Source organism: Periophthalmus magnuspinnatus, chromosome 14 (assembly GCF_009829125.3).
Source record: "Periophthalmus magnuspinnatus isolate fPerMag1 chromosome 14, fPerMag1.2.pri, whole genome shotgun sequence".
NCBI lineage: Eukaryota > Metazoa > Chordata > Actinopteri > Gobiiformes > Gobiidae > Periophthalmus > Periophthalmus magnuspinnatus.
The window spans coordinates 24,184,879-24,208,005 of record NC_047139.1 but is presented as its reverse complement, the minus strand read 5'-3'; the positions used below and the strand labels follow the sequence as shown (position 1 = coordinate 24,208,005).

At 38.8% G+C, this 23,127-nt stretch overlaps 2 protein-coding genes across 2 annotated transcripts; one reads left to right on the top strand and one right to left on the bottom strand.

Moving 5' to 3' along the window:
- The first annotated feature begins 1,434 nt into the window (after positions 1–1,434).
- On the top strand, positions 1,435–6,866 carry vkorc1l1 (vitamin K epoxide reductase complex, subunit 1-like 1). The gene is made up of 3 exons (XM_033977898.2): positions 1,435–1,718; positions 2,667–2,776; positions 3,686–6,866. Exons 1-3 carry the CDS (start codon positions 1,528–1,530, stop codon positions 3,910–3,912), a joined length of 528 nt encoding a protein of 175 aa, XP_033833789.1. The 5' UTR covers positions 1,435–1,527; the 3' UTR covers positions 3,913–6,866.
- A 21-nt stretch (positions 6,867–6,887) lies between these two features.
- Positions 6,888–18,733, bottom strand: gusb (glucuronidase, beta). The gene is made up of 12 exons (XM_033977872.2): positions 18,445–18,733; positions 14,455–14,640; positions 13,792–13,973; positions 13,574–13,716; positions 12,871–13,058; positions 12,307–12,459; positions 11,679–11,857; positions 11,068–11,214; positions 9,566–9,650; positions 9,277–9,453; positions 8,773–8,908; positions 6,888–8,238 (listed from the first exon to the last, which is right to left on the bottom strand). Exons 1-12 carry the CDS (start codon positions 18,661–18,663, stop codon positions 8,087–8,089), a joined length of 1,947 nt encoding a protein of 648 aa, XP_033833763.1. The 5' UTR covers positions 18,664–18,733; the 3' UTR covers positions 6,888–8,086.
- Between the last annotated feature and the right edge of the window lie 4,394 nt (positions 18,734–23,127).

The following is a 23,127-nucleotide window of genomic DNA, read 5'->3' as shown; positions in this document are numbered from 1 at the left end:
GTCAACGTCTGAAATCCAACCTGTCCGCATCTGTGGAAGAGAATTTGACAGTCACCAAAACAATAAATTTACTCAGAGAAAATCTATTTAGTCAGAGAACCTATAATTACTATGTAGGCCTATGCATGTTTATAAAGGGACAGATGTTTTTTTTTTTTGGGGGGGGGGGGTGATAGAAATGTTAAGCCACACCTGTTTTATACACAGAACAGAGTGTACTCTTATGACAAAACATGTTTACATTTCATAAATGTGCCATCAAAAGTCGTACAAAAAAGAAAAGAAACAAATGCATTTAATGCATTTATTTGAAGGTCAGCTCTGGAATGTTTTGTTCACCTAAGCCTTGCAGCCTGTGGGGGATGTGCAAGTTTTCCATCGCAGTGCTGCTGTCCAATCACATCAAAACAAGCACATAAAAATGTCATATTTGTAGAAAGTACCTCATTCTTGCCTGTTTTTGTCGTTAGGAGGATGAGCTCTTGGTTCGTCTACGCTTCAATTCACTATTGTGGAATTTTTCAGCTATTTTCCTCTCGTGGCCTGCGGGACAATGGCGGTTGGTGTTGAGCTCGATCTCTCTCTTGGTGCGTCCTTTGCCTCCCGCGTGACACGGGTATTCGCGCAGGTTATAGTAGTCGTACTGATCATAGTAGGCCTCTTCAAAAGAAGCCAGTCTTTCAATATCTGTTGCCATTTTATGGAGAGAAGAATGCAGCAGCAGGAACTTACTGTCAGCGAGCACAACAGCAAGTAAACAGATGAAGTCACTGAGTGTTTTTATATGCGTGGACACGTGACCATGACTGCTCTACAAAGTGGGATAGATCCATGAGGGGGATAGGTCCATGAGGGGGATAGATCCATGAGGGGGATAGGTCCATGAGGGGGATAGATCCATGAGGGGGATAGGTCCATGAGGGGGATAGATCCATGAGGGGGATAGGTCCATGAGGGGGATAGGTCCATGAGGGGGATAGATCCATGAGGGGGATAGATCCATGAGGGGGATCCACGAGACCAAAACTCTTACAAAAAAATACACATTTCCTTTTAGAAGGAGATTGGTGTGAATGGTATGAAAACTTCATTGTTTTATTTAAATTAGAATCCACAAGATAGAGATCACAACAGCATTCTATCTGTTGAATAGTGTAGGGTTTTTTTTTCTGCAGATTGTTTTGTTTTTGTCATCTCCATTCATACCTTAATTACCAATAGCCTATAGCCAATTAAATTGTTCCAGTCTCTGTAACCTATTAGAATATACACTTATCTAATTGATAAAGGTTACGTCCTGTGTTCATATTGCATATGTAGTCAAATTTGGGTATTATCATTTAACGATTAAATGCAGTTTATTTTAATGTTTTGTTTTTTACACCATCAGCTCACCGTGGCTCCGCCCTGACGCTGTGGTGCGTAGTGACGCACCTCCTCGCCCCTCCTCCGCCGCTCGGAGACAGCTCTGCGTCTGTGTGCGTCTGTGTGCGTCTGTGTGCGTGTCTCCACAGCTAGGCCAGAGAGATGGCGGCGCCCGTCCTGAGAGTGTCCACCCCTCGGTGGGAAAGAATAGCCAGGCTTCTCGTATGCTTAATAGGGATCCTGCTGTCTCTATACGCCTTTCACGTGGAAAGAGAAAAGGCCCAGGATCCCAGTTATACGGCGATGTGCGACCTGAGCAGCTCGGTCAGCTGCTCCAAAGTGTTCAGCTCAAGGTAATTTTGAATTGTGCAAAGAGCGCTCAATGAAGCGGCTGCTGCTTTGTGGCAAACAGGGAAGGGCTGCGCGGTCTTACTGTCACTTCTGATCACATTTATCTGTAGACTGCTTGCACTAATACAACCAAACCTATGTGAACGAGGCCATTCTGCTTTGAATGACTTGTGATTCTGGTGTTTGTATTCTTGTGCTGTGTGTAAATGTAATGAGCACATCATTAGCTATGTAGCTTATCAAAGCTAACTTTGCTATCTGAGCTAATGTTTGATGCACATTGGATCTACTACTAAATTATACTGTGTCTAATCTACAATAGAATTTTCTGGCTTTTTTTTATCTTAAGCTTGGGCTTTGAACCGGTAAATATGATATCTATCATTACATAAACTTGAATTTTGTCATATTCAAAAGAACGCAGTGTTTTGTGTGTGCAGTTACTTTGAGATATTTTAAGGAGTAGTTTTGCTGAATTACTATTGATTGTTTTTTTTGCGAACAAAGTCTACTACATATTGAATAGTAGCTGTCATGCTTCTGTCATTAGCCTGGGCTAAAGTTGAAAGCCTGCAGTCGATAGTCTGGGGCGGAGCACAGGCTTCTAAAGTGCTCAGTAACTTTGTGAGGACTGCAGAATACAAATGTACGATATGTGCTGGATAAACAATGAAAACCCAGCATCCAATAAGGATCTAAACAGGATGGTAAGTACCATGATAAGTTGGAGTTTGCCTCATCAATAACTGAGTTTACTCATACTGCAGATGTGCAAACTTTAAAGCCCCAGTGAAGTTGCTAATCTTGCCCTGTTGTGGGCATGTCACATCTAGGACACCCCACCTATTTGGCTTCCTGTGCTACACCTGTAGCAAGAGGAATGTTCTGGCTGCAACTATTGTGGCTCATATGTTTACACTTCATACCATAAATGTTTTTTTATGTTTCAGGTGGGGCCGTGGTTTTGGACTGTTGGGTTCCATTTTTGGAAATGATAGTGCACTGAACCAACCAAACAGTGTCTACGGTGTGGTCTTTTATGCTTTTCAACTCTTACTAGGTAAGTTGTTATGTTTGTTCTTGTTGGTTCATGTAGTTCATGCTACATTTAGTACATACATTAATACATAAATTCATTAATTTCAGTGTCCTATTACTATCATTATTATTTATGGCATCAAGCTTTGAACTTGCAAGAACAGCCTTAAAAAGAGCCTTCTGATCTAAAACACAAAACTCTGTGTATGTGTCCAAGAAGTGTGTTTTACACATTAGGGCTGTAATACTGGAATTATAAGGGATTACAACATTTGGACTGGCTACATGAGAGCATTCCTGTTGCAATTCAGTTTAGTATACTTTTTCTATTTATAGAGTCTCATTTGCCAGTGTGACATTTGCATTCTATACGATCTCTGTGAATATTTGACTGTATATCCAGCGTGTCGCCTCTTTCATGGCACTGGTCATGCTGTTCAGACATGTTGCCAGCAGGGCGGCCTGTGGGCTCGCCTGGCCACCTGGTGCTGGCACAGAACAAGTGGTCCTTTTAGCCACAGCAGTTAGTGCTCATTGACTAACACAATAGAGGCACAGTTACGCCAAACTGCTACAGCGGGTCAAGATCTCCATATTAAAGAAAATGTCACTTAGGGTCAAAACTGTCAAATGTTGCAATGTTTGTAGCAGCATGCCTTCACAATCCTCAACACAAATCTGGGGCTTGCTGTCTTACTCAGCAGCAAAGGGCTGTAGATTTTCAGTAATGTGAAAGTTCAAATCACCAATGACTACACTTCATGTGACAAAGTATGACCGGTCTAATGGTATTTCAGTCACGGTGAAGGGAGGGCTCCTACAAAGAAGAACTGTCCGAGGCTCAGAGAATCGCAGACTCATCATTTTGCTTGTGTGTTTAAAAGCCTTTCACTTTTTTGCCTAAGCTTTACTGTGTGTTTCTTTGCCATAGGACTAACTGTGAGCGCAATGGCCGCCCTGTTTCTCATGACGACCTCCATCTTGTCAGTGATGGGCTCTCTCTACTTGGGCTACATCCTCTACTTTGTCCTAAAGGACTTCTGCATCATCTGCATTACCACATATGCCCTGAACTTCATTCTCTTTATTCTCAACTATAAGCGACTAGTTTACTTGAATGAGGCCTGGAAGCAGCAACTCCAGATGAAGCAGGACTAAGCTGTGGAAAAATGGCAAGAAAACAAAACACAAAAATTGAGACAAAAAAGAAATGTGACCTCTGAACATTTGACTTGCCACCAGGAGACCTTGCTTCCAAATGTTTATTCTGCTGTGTGTTCAAACAAAAAATGAAGAAATTTAACTGGGCCTGACACCTCCATGTTGATTTTGAACGCTGAAGGATTACAAAGTTTAAGAATTCTGTCTTTTAAATTTCCTTTCCCATGGTTTAACGTTGTACTCTCAGACGGGATGGCTATGTGGTTCTGGGGGAATCGTGTCAACCCGAGAAAAGCAGAGGCACATTAAAGGATCAATGGAAGACGGATCTCACTGAACAAAAAGGATCACAAAATGGAAGAAAGTGGGACGTTGCGTTTAATGGGGAGCACTTGAAATGCTAAAACTGCACAGTGGGTCTACACTAAAAGTAAGGAAGGATTGGCAGGTCCCTGATGTAGAGCTCAATAGGCTAAGAAACAGTTTTGCAAATGTGTGGCATGGTATGGGGGCAAAACCAATAACATTAAAAGTAGGCTTTTTCATGTTTACACTCATAATGAGGAGGACCACTAAACAATAATGTGATATATTGTCTTTAGATCATTTAGTTTTATTTTGCGTTATTGTAAATAGCTAATGAGCAATATTCCAGCCTAGATTGTACTTTATCTAGTTGGCACAGACGTTTAATGAATTTCAATCTGGAACAAAAATCACTCAAGGCAATGGTCAGGTGAATAAGTCTAGAAATGAGCAACGGTACTTCTGTAAACCCGGTCAGGCAGTTCAAAGTAGCGTAGACTTCAGCAGCATGGATATCATTGGAGCCAGTGAACAGATTTCTGGTTTTGTTTGGCCATGTGAAAACCATTCCTGACCACCTCACATGTGGGATCCAAGACGTATGTGCCTAAAGGAGTCAAAAACAGTTACTTTTTTTATTTCAGAGTTGTGGGTGAGGTGAGGGCATGTCATGTTAACACGTTTTATTCCTTTTTGTCCAAGGCTTTATTTTTTTGTCTTTGTAAATGACAGTACCAGTAAAGTGTTCCCTCCTTCCTAGCAGAGTATATGAGGTAGCAAAGGCTGCTACACTGTGATGTCTTCTAAAGAGTGACACGTTGGCAGGGGCATCTCCAATATTTATGTTTTGCTTATCTGGCTAGTCACTGTCATGGCCAGTGTACATGTGATGTCAATCAACGGTTACAGTGATCTTGTATGGCAGGAGTTCATTGTGGGAACAAAACTAATGCAACATATGAGTTAAAAGGGTCTTATTAATATTCACACAAAGGTGTCCAGGTGGTTTTGGTGGTTTTCAGATCCTAGAATGTGATAATATACTCCCAAGAGCCAGGTTTCCCTATTGATTACACTGTACTTTCCTGTGAAATATTCAATTGGTAAATTCACAAATGTTGAACCTAATTGTTTCTATTAGTAAATGGACCCTAGAGCCTGCCATATAATAAAAAAAACTTAATTTCAGCAATATCCATTTTAGTTGCACCCCCGAATGTTGAAATGTCATCTGAAACTCAGTAATAGCAATGCCAAAGGTATACAGTATTTAAAGTCTTTGGTGCACATTGCATAATAAGTTTTCTTACATTCAGGTGCATGGTATAAAGCCATGTATGTGTTGGACTGGCCCTGAGTTTCATGTAGATGCCACCAATGAGTCGTCAGGGTGGTTCAGGAAGGTGTAGACATGACACCTCTTGTCACGATAACCATAACTCTTCTGCAAGTAGTTTTGCAAATTGTTGATGAAGAGCTTCCTTTAATTATGTGTAGAAAATGATTGTGTATGGCCATTGTTGTTGCCATTAATCAAATGATATAATACATAATCAGACCATTTCTGTATAACTATGGTCCAAGATGAGAATCTGACCTCAATTTAAAGCAATATTTGCAAATGTGCTGCTACATCAGTGAATCTTGACCGAAAAGTACTGCAGATCTTTCAAAGTTTAAAGCAACTGAATCTGTACCACAATACACCTGGTCTTAAAACGTGGTATTCATGTGATTGTATTTGTTTGATTATTTAGGGGTTGCATTATGTTTTGGCTCTTTCTACACTGGTGTAAATGGTCAAGCATAAAAATGTTACAGCGTGTTCTTGTGTTTCTGTACTAGTCTCATCTGGACTTCCTGGTTTTTATCTGTTCCACCATTTTACATGTGTGCAGGAGAAGCCGGAAAGTACAAACTGGTACAAAAATTATTTATGTCGAAATGTATGTTCAAATACTGAGCACTGGAGCTTCTTTAACATCTGTCAGACCCTGAGGTATAACTGCCATGTTAATTGCATCACCAATGCCAACAAAAGTGCCTTCTATGGGATCACTAGGCCTTGAGCCAAAGACGAGCAACAGAGCCTTGAAAAATAATGAATGGTTACTGCAATAGGCCCATTGCCTTCTCAAAATTTACTGATGAATTTGTCATTCCCAATAAGTGATATTATTAATGTACAACCAGTTCAAAAATTGCCAGATGCCCTGTCAAATAAGGCTGTTTTTCCCGTTGTAAACTTTTTTTTTTGTCTAGCTAGGACATGTTTGTTAGCAAAGATACACTCTGTACCAGTTTCAAGATTGTAATGTTCTTTTTCATCATTAATTATGCCCTTTAGCTGTATAGACTGTTAATGTTGGGTTATTTTAGTAAAAAAACAAGAGTTTGGGGGGGCTTGGGATCCATGTGTCGGCATAGAGCGTTAATTAAATTTTTTTGTGGAGAAAACTTGGTTTGCTTCTGTATTGCCAAATATGTTTTAAAAATGCTGTATTTTCTTAAACGAAAAGTGTTACTGGAACTAAAAGAGGGGACAACAAGAAAGCAGCTCTAATCAAGTGAAACGGTAAAGGGGTGGCATTTTAATTGTCATTGTCACATGGAAATAACCTACCATTAAAACATTCCCTCTGAAACAGTCTTGCAACTTCACTTTTTTAATAAAATCCTGATTTTCCTGCCAAATGAAAAATCTATATGCAAAAATATAATGGAACGACTTTTATGTGGCTCAATAATGTATACAGTAAAAGCAAGTATAAGATTACAGCCTTGAGGCAAAAAGCAACCAATAATTAGAGCCCTGGAGTAAACAAGATCTACAAACTTAAAACGAAACACGCTAATTAAGTCTCGCAAATGACAACTCTGGATGACTGGTTGAAATGGATCAGCAGGAAAAGCAGCTCATAAATTTAATACTAAAGTATTTGAGTTGAAGATTAGAAAAATGAATAGAATTTACATAAAATATTTATAATGCTAAGATACAACAATTTGTTTTCTTCAGTTGAGAGATCATGAGATCTAATGTATGTGAGTGATACTGTATGACACTTTAGTTATGTCCAGTTGCAGCTCAAAGGTCTATCAGGTGAGAAGACAAAAAGTCAAGTTACAGATAAAGGGGATAAGATTGCAGTCACTCATAAGACCTATTTACCCATGTCCAATTGTCAAAATTCAGTCCTAATCTAGATGAAATTGCTCTCTAGGTCTGGGTGGCTTTCCTCTGGACACTTCAGTTTCCCCCATCAACCCAAAACCTGCACCTAGTAAAATCTACCAGTTAAGGTAGTTCTGACCAAGCCTAGGTCAAGATCTGGATTTGTCCCTGGGTGCTACATCTCAGTTGCCCTCTGCTCCTGATTGGTTGCCTCAGTGGCATTGAAGGACATTCAAAGGCAGAAAACAGATTTGTCAATGGGGCAATTAAGTTTACCTTAATCCTTAAATATTAGACAAACAACCAATTATAACATATTAACAATTTATTATTAAAAGTAATTTCTCATTTTCTCTCATATAAAAAGAGTACTAACAATAATATGCACATACAACAGACTTTAGTGCATAAGCCACACAAATTATGAAACTAAATTGTAATATAAAAATGATATTCAACAGGAATGTTCTTTAGGAGGCCACAGGAATGTGATGACGTCTTATCTTGATAACCGGATACAGTAAAAATATTTATGATGGCTATTCAAGCCTCTTCACACAATATCTATGTATGCAAATGTGACATGTGAAAATGAGCTCTTTATAAGGCGCTGCAGAAGTGTCTCACAATAATAAAACACTGGCAGCAATGCTCTGGGCTCAGTACATACATATCAGATCACAGGCCAGATCATAGGGAGCAGGGGTATCTGGTCCATGGAGGTAACTTTCCTGTTGCATTTGCCAACCTCCAGTACCTCTCCCTCAGGATGAAAGCTGCTGATTTGGGCTGTCTCTGTCGGGTGAAGATCCCCTTTTTATTCCCCACCACTCGAGTGATGCCTGCAAACAAAAATATGAGTACAATTATGAACCTGTCTCGAAATTGTACTGATTATGAACATATGCCACAAACCCTCCACCAGAAAAGTTACATAGTGCACCTCTAAATGCATATTATTGTATACATCTCTGACTGTCTCCACGTCCAGATACAAGTTTGGTGATTGTTCTTTTGCTATTGTTGGTCAAGAGCTCTGGAACTCTTTTCCACCTCATCTACAATCTGTCACTGAGCTCTCTCTTCAAAGTTCAGTTTAAGACCTACTTATTCTGGCATGCCTTTGACACGTAGTCATTTATTTAATTACAGGAGTTTCTTGTTATTTTGACATTTTCTTACTATAAGTGTGTCACCTGTCCACTAACTTGTAACTAGGCTAGGTGGCTTGTAAACATAGAGAGATAGGTTTAATGCCGTACTTTTTTAATGGAAGATCTGTCACCTGCTTGTCTCCGTGGAGATGTTATTGCTTTTCAGAATGTTCCAAAGTGCACCTTTAAAGTAGAATCATTTTATGTTGCTGTTGGCTGTACCTTGAGCAGTCATGAAATCTGCAAAGTTCCAGATGAGTTCTCCGATCACGTATTGTTTCCTCTTCTCATCAAACACACTGTGATAACTCTGTAGCACATTCTTCTGGTACTCCTCTGTAAACATCATGGGAGGATCCTACAAGGAAGAAATGATAAATAAGTAACACTATTAAGATACTTTTAAATCATTATGAAATAGAGAGGTAGGCGTAGTACTCAGTCTATAATAGCTTTATGTTGATTATATTAAATTATTTAAACACAACAATGTTTCTTGCTTCTTCAGATTGATGATGATTTTGTTTTTCTCTTTTTTGTTGTCTATTCTTTGACATACCAAATTTTGTTAACCCATTTAAGGTTTTGTCCTTCCAATTAAATCAATAACTTGGTACTTTTACTTGAGTAATATTATTTTTAATTAACGTTACGTTATTCTTACTTGAATACAATGTTTGGCTACACCTCCCACCTCTGTGGCCTTAAATTACAACATAGTCTTACACTGTGAAGTCCTGGAACTGCGTCTGCTCCATATTCACTCTGGATGATGGGCTTCTTGTATTTCCCAAACCAGTTTTCAAATTGTGTTTTGAGTTGGATGGGAATCACCTCCATATGTCCTGGATCGTGGTACCAGGAGAAGTAGCTGTTTACACAGATGACGTCTACATATGGGGCCTAAACACAGTACAACACATTTATGACATACACCATAGTTAAACAAAGTTAGTTGGATATAATTACCTAGAGGAATCAAATGTAGTATTGAATTTGAAGAAATCAAACTCACCCCTTTGTCTCTGGCATAGTTACTGTCAGTGATGAATGTAACAGGGCGGGATGGGTCCAGCATTTTGGTGTGCTTTATTAATGTGCTATAAACAGGAAAAAATATTAGTTCAGCATTTTACTGAATTTGCATTTCATGTTTTCTATGAAGGGTCCACCTCCTGCTTTTCTCCATGGAGATGCCTGAAGCGTTTAAACGAGTACAGCATTAAACATTAAACTACACGCAGACAGGCAGGTGGCATCTCCAAATCAAGGGGTTTCATTTATAAAGTGTGCATATGCTGTATACAAAAATGTACAAAAATGCATTTCCATGTTAAGTTTGAGATCTATAAAAAGATCCAGCACTCTGGTCCAAAAACTCTAAACTTTGTGCATTGGTGCTTTCATTGATGAGGCAGGAGGAGATCTGCGCTCAGAGACAAGTAGTGTGGAAGTTTGTGGAAGTCTGGGGACATATGGGGACGTTTGGAGACGTTTGGAGATGTCTGAGGAAGTCTGAGGAAGTCTGAGGAAGTCTGAGGAAGTCTGAGGAAGTTTGTATGTACACTTGTAGTCAGACTTCCACAGAAATTTTTTATAAATGAGGCCCCAGGTCTGTGGAGAGGCAAGTCCACTCACAGTAATAATGCACGTTTATCAAGGCATTTTTGCACTAAAACACAGAAAGTTAAATGCAAGATATAATGCCATGCTGCGGAACATTTAAGCAAAGCAATAACATATTTTCAAAAACAAGCAGGTGGTGGACTTTTAACCGGAAAAGTTACAAGTGAATCTTTGTAATCTATAATGGAATCTTGTCACAAATTCATGTTTTTAGCTTCCGGTTACATGCAATATTTTGAGAACTTTTACCCCATTCAAATCATAATGTTTTGTTATAAATTGTTAATTGCTACGGCAATTAACAATTACTCATTCTGAAACTCATGGATAGGACAAATGGCATTTCCCATCTCCTTACTCCTATGTGAACAGGACAAAAATGTTCAGAACTTGAAGTAGGACTTTATTGCTAGGCATGTCCTGCAGTTGTTGTGTTTGTTCAGACAGATTCGTGGGACTACTCTGACTGCATTCCTCAAACGTGAGTACAGGGAAAGGCCTTTGTCTACAATTTAACACATTCTGGCATTTGAGCAATACTTGTATTTAATTCTACACTCTGACAAATATTCCATGTGGAATGAGACAGACAAATGTGATTATGACATGCCTAGTCACAATTTTAATTATAGAAGATAAATGATAATATTGAAACTGATCGATTAAATAATGAAATAAATAAACTATTCTACATTCAAAATAAAATAGCAGAATGAAACAGCAGAAGTTAGTCTGCATCTATAATCACTAGTACATAAAAATATACCCAAGATAAATATCGACCCACAAAAGTATTGTTCCATCTAACAATTATTGAAAGTTTGTAATTATACATGACATGCCTATTAGTGCCCAGATTAGTTTAGAAATCATCGAGGCAGTTAGACTCACCTGAAATAATAATCAGCAGGAGGCATCTCTGCAGCCGGCTCATTGGCCACAGACCACATGACCACAGATGGGTGGTTTTTGTCTCGACCTACAAGTTCATCCATGACGGAAAGGTGATGGGCTAGAGAAGCATTCCCAAAACTTCGGCTAGACCATAGGAAAAACATGTTTATTTGTAGAGCATAATTATATTTGAACACAAAGTAAGTCCAAGTGCAGGAAAAAAAAAGATACATTAAAATTATGACACAAATAAAAACTCGAAATAATTTGCAGGATTGTTCATATGTCACAAACATGTCAGAGGTGTGCTATGGTGCTAGGCCACGGAGAGACTTGTGCATGACTTGAAGACCATGGAAATAGCAATGGACAAATTCACAACAGCTAACTTGATATCTTATTATGGGGCAGCAGTGGCTCAGAGTTAGAGCACTTTCACATAAACAGCTCTTACAAATGCATCCTGTTGTTGTGTCCCGGCAAAGGCAGTGTTTTTCAAACGGTATCACTGATTGTCCACAGCAGACTTGTTATGTCTCATATGCAACTAGTTACACAAATAAAATGAGATAAAAATAGTACATTGACACATGGTTATATTCACTTACATGTCTTTAATGCCAACTCCTGGACACTCGTCTATTACCACGATTCCATGGCGGTCACACATTTGCATGATCTCCTCTGCGTACGGGTAGTGACTGGTTCGGAATGAATTGGCTCCTAACCACTTTATCAAATTAAAGTCTTTGACGATAAGGGGCCAGTCCAAGCCTTTGCCTCGAATCTGCAACATCAAGTATGGATTTGTATGACCTTGTTAAAAGGTAACTTTTCTGGTGAGGGTCTGCTACTTGCTGGTCTCCCTAGACACTTTGCTTTGCCCTGGCAGGATGTACCGGTAGTATAGTATGGTATCGGACTCATCTATTCTAATTATTTCATTACACATGTTTTTATTGCTAAAAATAAAAGGGAATCTAACTATAACCAGGGTTGCCTCTCCACATATCTGACTTGTAACTTGGCCTGGTTGCATCACCTGCTTGTCTCCATAGAGATAGATAAGGTAACTGTGGAACATTCCAGGCAAAGCAATAACATCTCCTTGAAGATAAACAGGGGGCAGACCCTCCATCAGAAAAGTAACATAATGCACCTTTAAATGTTCTTATGTGATGTCAAGAGACACCTCTTTGAAAAGAAAAGTGTATGTCTCCCCCTAGTGGTACTTACATCAGAGTCCTCGTGCTTGTTGACTCCATGAAAGTAAAAAGGCTTGTTGTTAATAAGGAATTGTGTCCTGGTAACATTCACAGTGCGAATGCCAACAGGTAATGCATACACATCCTCAAATGTAGACTGTCCATCTGATGCAGACAACTGAACCTAGAGAGAAAAAGATAAATAATAACATTTACAAATACACAAGAGTATTCAAAAAGCTGCAATAAACTTTAATACAAAGCACTAAGGGTGAGCGATATGTCAGAAAATATTATCACAATTTTCTAAAAGCCAGATCATGATTTCGATTTTATCATGATTAGACTTAATACTCTTCACTCTTCACTATAATTGGTTAATTCTACATGTCACTCACTCAGATGACAGAGGCTGACCAATAAGAGGCCTGGGTGAAGAAAAAGTGTTTTTGAGCCTTATACAGCATTAAATAGGGAATTACTGAATCACGATTTTACGGTACCAACAATATTGCAGATCATCAAAAGCATGAGTTTAAGATTAGATTTTCATCACCATTTTGCTCAGCGTAACAAAGGACATATTTTCTTTTACCTCCATAGAATAAAGGTATCCTGGATTATCATGCATCAGGTATGGCCACCACAGCATGACGTCGGCCACTTTGAGCACTCCAGATGGCCCACTGGACGTGGCGACGCAGTGACCATCTTTGTCCATCAGAGTGACCTTCAGGTTAGCCGAGGACGCACCCTTCACAGACACCTTGTATTTAACTAAACCTGCACAAAAGAGACAACTGTTTGTAAAAAAATAACATAAATGAGATGGGGGAAATGTATTATTTTGCATATCCATGTATGATGTAAAATATCAGACAAATGCTGACTGTAGATTAATCTTAAGCTATGATCCATACATTAAACTTTTGCTTCTACGTCAAACAGGTGAACTATTGTAGCTCAAATCACAAGTAAAACCACCATGAAAATGTCCGATCTTGCTTAACCTCTGAAGTTAAGCAGGGTTGGTCCTGGTTAGTAGCAGGATGGGAGTGGCACATTGGTTAGAGCACTAAGATTAGTACATACAGTTGTTGTGTCCTTGGGCAAGACTCTTGACCCGCATTACATTCAGTGTCAATGTACGCTGCTGTATGAATGTGTGAGTGTTTGGGAGAGCAAATGCAGGACACCAGATAAAAATTTGCCCCCGTCTACAATCCATCGTGTTTAAAACATGTATGTTCATTAGTGTGCACTCTCCTAACCAAACAACAACACAGAATTTTAATTACCAGTGCTGTCTGCAAAGTCAGTAAACACAGTGATGTCATCAACATAAACCTTTGGCGTAGTGTAGAGCAGCACAGGACGATGAATTCCAGCATAGTTAAAAAAATCAAAGAAAATGTTTTGAACAAAATACCCGCCAGGATATCTGTATATGGGATAAATAAATAAAAATAACATTAAATGCATATTTCACAGTTTTAAATATTGCTTTGACTCTTACTTAGTGCGGTCATTCATGTGTGTGATTGTGCCCGGAGGAAGACTTGTTAGTGTGAGAGTGTTATTCACAGCGATGGTGATCCTGCAGGGCACAGTCGGGTCCTCTCTGATCACACCCCCAATATCAGCCTCAAAGGGAAGATGGCCGCCTTCATGCTCCGCAACCTGGATTCCATTCACCCACTGCCAAACAAAGCAAGAACACTGTACAATCCACTCATATAAGAAGCTAAAAACCAAAAACATACAATGATACAGGGCTGCACAATTTTGAAAAAAAAAAATCTAATCTAATTGAGTTTTTTTCTGAAAGGTTTGCGATTATACATTAGATTTATGTTTAAAAAGTAGGATTCTGTTCAGAGTGCACACTGTAAACAATTCTAGGAGTATTAACATTTGAAAGAAGACTGAAATCTGAACTATAAATTAATCCAAGAAGCCCATGAATTTCCCAACGTTTGTAGAGGTCTAAACTTCAGGTACAACAAGATTTTTCACATTTCCATTCAATTATCTAAATAATTGCAGCCTTCACGATTTCATGGCTGTGCAAACTTCCATTGTGATTTAGATTTGGTTTGGATGCATTTCGCAGCATTACAAGCATACAAGGATCTCTAATGGAATGAGGCTGAAGGACTGTAGTATAAATGATACTCACCACAACTGAATAATAATGAGCACTTCCAACACGGAGCACCACTCGTGTTCCTTCATCTTTAACCCAGCGGGATGGCACTTGCACCTCTCGCTCATACCACACCCATCCTATGAAGTCTCTCAGCATGGAGTCCTGGGTTATATCATTGTAGCTGGCAGGAACTGGCATTTCAAGGACAGGACCAGTCTAAACAGAAAATTAAAAAATGAAATTCAAACTTAAATAAGTTCAGCTCCACTGTCTGATTGAAAAAGCGCCCAGATCATTATGCCTCCTCCACAGTGCCAAGTAGAAACCATCTCTCTGGGTGTTCATGTAATCCAGCAATTTAATAAACAAATTTGGACGATTTTGCTTTTTCTTCCTCAGACTAAATATTTAGTCCCATGTTTGGTGGTAGTCTCTTGGATAGTCCAAATGAGCAAGACTGAGCCTGACTTTTCATTGCTGAAGATTACTGGCAGAAGCCATCTTGTAAAATTCACTTATTTGAAATTTCCTTTGGACATCTGTAAATTTGGCAGATGTGAAACCTGTTCCCTCTCCCCTCACCAGGCCTTCAGGGTCTTTTTCTATCAGGCCAAAGCTGGCATACTGTCAGACAGCAGTAACATAGATAGCATCTAGTGGTGTTATGTGAGAACCTAACAGCACCGGGCAAGTTGAATTACAAATGATAGCTTTAAGATTTGAATTTGGACTGCAAGGCAAGGCAAGTTTATTTGTATAGCACAATTCGTACACGACGTAATTCAAAGTGCTTTACAGAATAAGGAGGACATTAAAATCACACAAATCAAAACATAAATAATCACAAACAATCATCATAAAATTAACATTACAACAGAAGAGTGCAGAATAAAAACCTTTCAGTCATATGCACAGCTAAACAGAACTGTTTTGAGCCTGAATTTAAACATTGTCAAAGTAGAGGCCTGTCTCACATCTTCATGAAGACTGTTCCAGGTTTTAGCTGCATAAAACTGAAACGCCGATTCCCCATGTTTAGTCCTGACTCTGGGCACCAGCAGGAGGCCTGTCCCTGAAGTCCTCAAAGTGCGAGATGGTTCATATGGCACTAACATTTCGGAGATGTACTTTAGTGCTAGGCCATGGAGAGACTTGTACACAAGCAGAGCAGCTTTAAAGTCTATTCTTTGAGCTACAGAAAGCCAGTGCAGAGACTTGAGCACAGGATTTATGTGCTCGTACTTCCTGGTTCTAGTCAGGACCCGAGCAGTAGCGTTCTGGATGTACTGCAGCTGTCTTAAGGCTCGTTTGGAGAGGCCAGTGAGCAGGACGTTATAGTAGTCTAAACTACTGGAGACAAATGCATGGATAAGTCTCTCTAAGTCTGGCTTTGACAGTATACCTTTGATTTTTGCTATGTTTTTTAGGTGGTAAAAAGCTGCAGATGTTATTGATTTTATGTGGCTGTTAAAGTTCAAGTCTGAGTCCATTATTGCCCTTAGAATTCTAGCCTGATTTGAAGGTTTTAGAGAGAGAGACTGGAGGTGACTGCTAACACTTTCTCTATGTTTCTGTGGCCAAAGATGATGACTTCAGTCTTGTCTGAGTTTAGCTGAAGAAAGTTGTTTTGCATCCACACACTGATCTGTTGGATGCAGTGTCAGAGTGAATCCACTGGTCCATATTCACCTGGTGCCAGTGAGACATAGATCTGAGTGTCATCTGCATAGTTGTGGTAGGACACATTATTGCTGAGTATTAACTGGCCTAACAGCAGCATGTAGAGACTGAACAACAGGGGTCCCAGGATTGACCCCTGGGGCATCCCACAGGTTAGGGACATTTTATCTGACACACATTTTTCAATTTCAACAAAACACTCCCTGTTTTCTAGATAGGACTTGAACCAGGCCAGCCCTACCAGAGATTCCCTCCCAGTCCTCTAGTCTCTCTAAGAGGATCCCATGATCCACCGTGTCAAAGGCAGCACTCAGATCAACAGGACCAAGACTGAGACTTTCCCTGCATCAGTGTTCAGGCGGATGTCATTTGTCACCTTGATAAGAGCAGTCTCAGTGCTGTGGTGGGGTCTAAAACCTGACTGGAAAACATGAAAGGAGTTTTTCATTTGGAGAAAGTTAATAAGATGTTGGTAAAAAACTTTTTCAAGGACTTTGCCTAGAAACGGCAGATTTGAGATTGGTCGGTAATTGTTCAATATCGTGGCATCAAGACTGCTCTTCTTGATAACCTGCTTTCAAAGCTTGTGGGAATGTTCCAGATTGAAGTGACATGTTAACTATGTGAGTGAGTGGTGATAGCAAACTGTTGAGCAAAGACTTTAGAAATTTAGTTGGTAACACATCGAGGCAGCATGAAGATGAACTCAGACTGGTGACAATCTCTTGGACAGTTTTGTCAGTTACAGGTGCAAAGTGAGTTAGCTCTAAGTGTCTAGGTGGGCGCTGGGTTGTTATTTGTATTGTGGAATTGATGACATTTTTAATGCCCTGAACCTTGTCATTAAAGAATACTGCAAACTCATTGCACTTAAATGTAGAAATTAGTTCTAATGGCAGTGGAGCTGGGGGGTTTGTTAATCTGTTTACTGTTGCAAACAGGACACGAGAGTTGTTGCTACAACTTCCAATAATGTCAGAAAAATACCTTTGCCTTGTTCTACATAAAGTGGGGTTGTACATGTGCATCTTTTCTCTGTAAATCTCATAATGAACCTGGAGTTTTGACTTGCGCCATTCCCGCTCAGCCCTCCGGCATTCCCTTTTCTGTGCCCTGATCAAGTCATCATTCCTCCATGGTGCTTTCTGCTTAACTTTAACCATTTTAACCTTCATTGGGGAAATGGTTTCCAGAACATTCAAAACACTCGAAGTTACAAAGTTCAACAAATCATCAACATTAGAACACGAGGCATTTTCAGAGTGTATCATTTCCATCAACAATGTACCCGTGTTATCATTTATGTGTCTCCTTCAAACAAGTGCAAGACCAGCCGCTGGTTTGGGAATAACAGACAGGTCAAAAAAGAGACAGAAATGATGACAGAACAACATCCACCACACTGACATATGAAATATTTACTCCTTTTGTAATGAGCAGGTCCAAGGCGTGTCCTCTGTTGTGGGTGGGCTCACTGACATGCTGAGTCAGACCAAAGGTTTCAAGGACAGAACTGAGCTCTTTAGTGTTTCTGTCAAACACATTATCCACATGTACATTAAAATCACTTGTATTGACTAAACCATCAAAGTCTGTGCATACGACTGAAAGCATCTCAGTAAAATCATCAATAAAACTCAGACAGTGCTGGGGAGGTTTGTATATGACTAAGTAGAGTATGATGGGTGATTGTTTTAGCTCCATTTAAAAGAAACATACTCAAAAGATGAAAACACCCCAAATGACAACCTGTGAGTAACTACATTATCTCTAAAAAAGACGCACACACACCTCCACCCTTTTTGTTTACTCATGTTTCAGATTCAAATTTGAAGTTGGGTGGAGTTGTATATGTATATGTAAGAAACATTCTGCAATCTCACTCATGATAGTTATCCACCTACAGCATTTCCAAAACATAAGAGCAACTGTTCCACTTCCACGAAAATAAAAGAGATGTTAAGTTATTACAGTCCTTCCATACACTGCTATGTTAGTGTTGTTCCCCAATGCTGAACTATGAACTGCAGATACAATACATATTTTTTAGTTACATGTGCAAAAATGGTATTGTTTAAAGTTAATATGAGGCAGGTCGTCACTAAGCTTGTACAGGTCTGCATAAGTACAAGCATTATAATTGCCATTACAAAACACAAGGTCAAAGGAAGTTGGTTTCATGACTTCAGCAAAAATATGTTAAATGCATTGAGCAACACATCGCCTTATCTGCCTGGGAGCATTGATCGTGTATGTTTGGATGTTTTAACCCATATACTTTCGTCATGATTTCAACGACAACGCGTCAAACCCAAATAAACAGAGGCACGCGCTACTCACAGTGGCCAGTGGACTTTTGTACCATGCCCCGTCAAAACCCTCATTCCTATTGGCAGACATGTCCGCTCTGAAGCTCCACACTCCGGTCAGCTCTTTCACCTCTCTGGACGAGGTCTCCCGGGGGTACAGCATACCCCCGGACCCCTGCAGAGAAGCCACGTCCAGCAATGCGCACAGGTACCAGACGCAGAGCCAGCCGAACCCTCCGCGCGTCGCCATGGTGAAGTTACGAACCGACGCATGTGACGCTTCTACATTTCCGCGGTCCTAAGCTCCACAAAAGTCACGTGAGTAAACTTTTAGTCACGTGATTCAGAATGTTCAGTTTTGGTGTATTTTTTCTACCGATAGAGGCACTGTTGTGTTGTCTAAGTGGATTGAAATCCCCTTGCTGCATGCCCTGCTGTCGAAAAGTACAAAATATGGTGAGTAATTTTATTTTAGGTATGGCGAAACTGAAGTTAAACCGTGTCAGACTGCAATTTGATTCTAAATCCACCACACCCTTGTTCTAAAATATAATTAATAGGCTACCAAATTGTCTGCCTTCTCAGCATGCCTCGCACCAGTAATATTGACCTGTTACCACTAGATGGCGCCAAACTGTTGATTTCTTTTTTCTTTTTTTTTTCCTTTTTTTTCTCTTTACCACTAAAGGCTTCCCATCAGGTGCGTATGTGTTGAAATAAAGTGAAATACCTCATGATAAAGGAAACTACGGACTAAGTCAATAAAATAGTTTATGTAACAGAGCCTTATTTCGACAAAAAGGACAGAAGTGACACAACACACACTTTTTGTTAAAGATATACTATGTAACTTTTCTCCGCTATCATGGAGATGTTTTTGCGTTGCCTGAAATATTTCCCTGGATGGTTTTAAACTTATCTAACATGCATGCATTTTGTTTCTTGTGTTTTTGTTGCTCAGAAATACCTTGAAAAACATACATCCTTACTGTGGGAAGGGGCTCACCTCTCCAGAGATTTGACCTGTAACTGGTGGAGTTACCTGCTTGTCTTCATGGAGAAGGACAGCTTAAATGGCATACTGTGGAACATTCTAGGCAAAGCAATAACATCGGCATACAACAGCAGGTGATGGACCCTCCTCCAGAAAAGTTACACAGTGCACCTTTAATTCATAGTCTATAAGTCATCACGTAAAAATCTGTGACTTTTTAAGAATACAGCTTGAAATTGTGTAATATGCCAATGACTGACACAATTCCCATTAAACCATAAGAGCGATTTGTACTGTGAAATGTAGTAAAATTTTAAGAGTTCAAAGTACTTGTCGTGCCCCAAACATTAAGTAAAATTTACACACTGGCAGAGACAATGATGGTTGCGTTTCTTCATAAAGTGTCTAATTAAATTGTTTAAACAACTCATAACACTGCCATCTGCCTGAAATGAATGTGAGGTTACAACTGAGTTCAGACGCAATATCCTGTGAAGTTTGCTCCCAGTCATGTTCCCACCAATATGTTAATGCAGAAGACTTTTGAATTTATTTTGCGAGTTTTTGTTGCTGACATCCAATAGCCAAAAACAAATGTATTCGTGTGTAGCATTATAACTTTAATTTTAAGTGAGTGCAATCTGATATGCATGACTGTTTATATCCTGCACAGAACTCAAAATAGAAGGAAGTGGCTCCATCCCACCACACAAAATAGTAATGCATAACATGTATTATTTATTTAATGACACATTTGTCTTTCCATGGTTCATAGAGCAACAAATAACTTGAGACTCTGCTGGCTTTCACACAGCACTTCTCAGGAAGCGATTTCCTGTCTACCTGTGTGCTCCAGCATAGCATGTTTGCACTTTGATTCATTGACCCTCCCCAAACATGATAAGATAAAAATAAGCAGAGGTGGAATTTAAGTTACAAATTAAAACCACTCATGTTCCTGTCATTTGGGTAGATTTTTGGGGTAATTATACTTTGTTAAACATGTACTTGTACTTGTGATTGAGTATAATTCTAACAAACTCTAACCCCAATCCAAAAGCATGACTGTTCCACCACTGTGAATGTGCTTTTCTACACCAACAAAGTAGTAAAAAGAATTCTGAATAATATTTTCGTGTGCACTTTTTATTTTCACTTTTTCACTTCGAGTACAATAAATTTGGCAGCAGTTGCAGGCTACTTGTAATTGGGTGCATTGTTAACCGTGTACTTTTACTTCAGTACAAATTGTCAGTACTTTCACCACTGCAAATAAGATATGGTAATATGTATTGTGAGGTTTTGGGTACATCAATAAATGAATACAAAACAGAATGGTGAGAGGATCTGTGTGTTACAAAAGAAGTCAATATCGTTAACAATAAAGGTCATACCAACATGACCCAGCAGTGAGGCAATGAGTGGTTAGCGTTTGGCAAACACGAGAGCCTCAGAGCTTTATTGTCCAAAACCCTCTTTGTCCTTTTCACTCCACTCTGTCAGTACCACAGTAGCACAACCAGAATCTATTCATGCATCTAGACATACTTGTTTACCATATTAAGACCTTCTAAGCAATGAATATAACTAGCAGATTGTTTATAAATGCTATGTCATCAAACTGTTAAAAATCCCAGAACTGGAGCAAAATGAGGTAGACGTATCATATTTTCCATCATTAACTAACACTGGATCAAAAATAGTGATGGTTTAAGCTGTTTATAACTACTTAAACCATTACCACGGTAGAAAGACCTGTTACTTTTCTATTACATTCTACTATTTTATTATTATTTGATTATTACTTAATTATCTAACCTACCTGTAGATAAAATGGAAAACTATTGTGGGGTCAATATTTCTGTATTCCTACAGTAAAACTTAAAAACTGTCATGGATTTTGCCATAAAAAATTAGAGTGTATTAGGCTATAATCTCATGTTAAAGTGCATATGATATATTACACAACATATTTCAATAAATGTAGCTAGTATGATTATATTTAAGAAAATTTTATTAAAGATTTTGTCTAGTTTTAATTATATGACTTCTTTATGTAGCAACCATAATGTTTACAAGGACCAAAAATAAACAGATGATAGCACTTTTATTGAGTTCAATTTATGTTTAAACTGTCAGAAAAATGAATTCCTTCTCCCTTCGTGTTTCTGCATTTTGGATATATTTTTCTGTGCTGTCAACTCGTTAATCCCAGTTTTTCTTCACTTTTGCCTCCAGTTGGCTCCATGTATTTATATACAAACTTTTAAAAGGTTGATAAGGTAAACAAGGGAGGTAGTGTAAAACCAGGACACAATGATCTGAAGCAAAGAAAACTATAGATATTTTTTTATTTCTAAGTAGTGTTAAATAGTTAAAAGCAGTCATATCGGCTTAGCTTCTATGTGTACATAAATATGATGATATGAATGATCATTGCCTGTTAATTATTGCTTAGATAATTGTTAAGATTACATCCTATTTTATGACTTTGGACATGTTCCATGCTAAATATAAACGACAGATATACTTCATATCTGTAAAGTTCAAATACCACCATGTTCCGAAAAGATAAACTACAACTGTGAAGAAGTGATTTATTTATTAAACAAAAAAGATTTATAGAGTTCACCAACAATGTACATGTTATTTTTCATATTTGTTAAAATATGTGTTTAGTATGGGGCGGGAGGAATTAAACAATCCTGGAACATTCCGTGATCCTGAGAAATTATCACGCTATCCCATAAAAAATATCTCGTGATTCTGTGACAGCGTGATGTGGACCATTAAACTTCCTTATATTGAATGAATGATGAGACAGATAGAGAGAGGTGGCAGAGGTGTGGTCATGAGGATGAGGCGCAATTACGATGCTTTCTGCTTCCCTGTCTATCTCATCATTTTATTTTATTTTATTTATTATAGTTCCTCACCCACGCCCTGTGTGGTCCTGTGCAGGGCTCCTTAGTTTTGGTTGACAGTTTACAGTTGAATTTAATAATAGTCTAATTTTACAGCCAGAGCTGGAGTGTGCTCCGGATGTACTTGTGTGCTTCCTATAGTGCTTTCTGCATCCTGTCTTTTCTTTCTGGTCCCAAGCAGTCCACTCTTGTTAGATAAACATTTACTTGTCGATGGCGCTCTTGATAAGGACGTTAAATAATTGTACAGTTGAATCCCAAGGCCACAAGAGTCAGGTTTAGTGTGTAGTATGTAGTGTGTTGTTTAAATCAAAATGAAATCATAGTTTTTATTTGTAGATTACAATTTCAATAGGGTTGTCCAAAGTATCAAAAATCAAATTGACACTACAACTAGTATCAAAACTTAAGCAATCATAAATATTAAAAATAAATAAACATGACAGAATGTTATCTTTGCTAAATGGTTTTAGGAGCAAGTATAAAACCACATGCAAAGCATGTGCTGAAAAATCATGCCGATCTCAATCTAAATTTGCATCAAGTATCAAGCCTATTCCTTAGTATCAAAAGTGAGTTTGAAATGTTTGTATTTGTATAAAAGTCATTATAATACATTTGGAAAATACTTCAAAAATACTTCAATAACACCTGTTTGGATGTGAATGTCTATGAGGCTCTCTCTGAATCACAGACTGCATATACACAGTATATATAATCTTTATACAGTCTGTGCACATTACAAGGTGACACTAAAAGGTGTGTCTTGACATGTGCCCATTAAATTTGGTTAAAA

Bases quoted from the DNA above. Each gene is read 5' to 3' on its own strand.
- vkorc1l1 (XM_033977898.2), top strand. From the start codon at position 1,528: ATGGCGGCGCCCGTCCTGAGAGTGTCCACCCCTCGGTGGGAAAGAATA. The intron at 1,719-2,666 runs GTAATTTTGAAT...TTTATGTTTCAG, and splicing joins TCCAAAGTGTTCAGCTCAAG to GTGGGGCCGTGGTTTTGGAC. The intron at 2,777-3,685 runs GTAAGTTGTTAT...TCTTTGCCATAG, and splicing joins TGCTTTTCAACTCTTACTAG to GACTAACTGTGAGCGCAATG.
- gusb (XM_033977872.2), bottom strand. From the start codon at position 18,663: ATGGCGACGCGCGGAGGGTTCGGCTGGCTCTGCGTCTGGTACCTGTGC. The intron at 14,641-18,444 runs GTGAGTAGCGCG...TTTTCTGTTTAG, and splicing joins ACAAAAGTCCACTGGCCACT to ACTGGTCCTGTCCTTGAAAT. The intron at 9,651-11,067 runs GTGAGTCTAACT...TCCTGTTTATAG, and splicing joins CCTGCTGATTATTATTTCAG to CACATTAATAAAGCACACCA.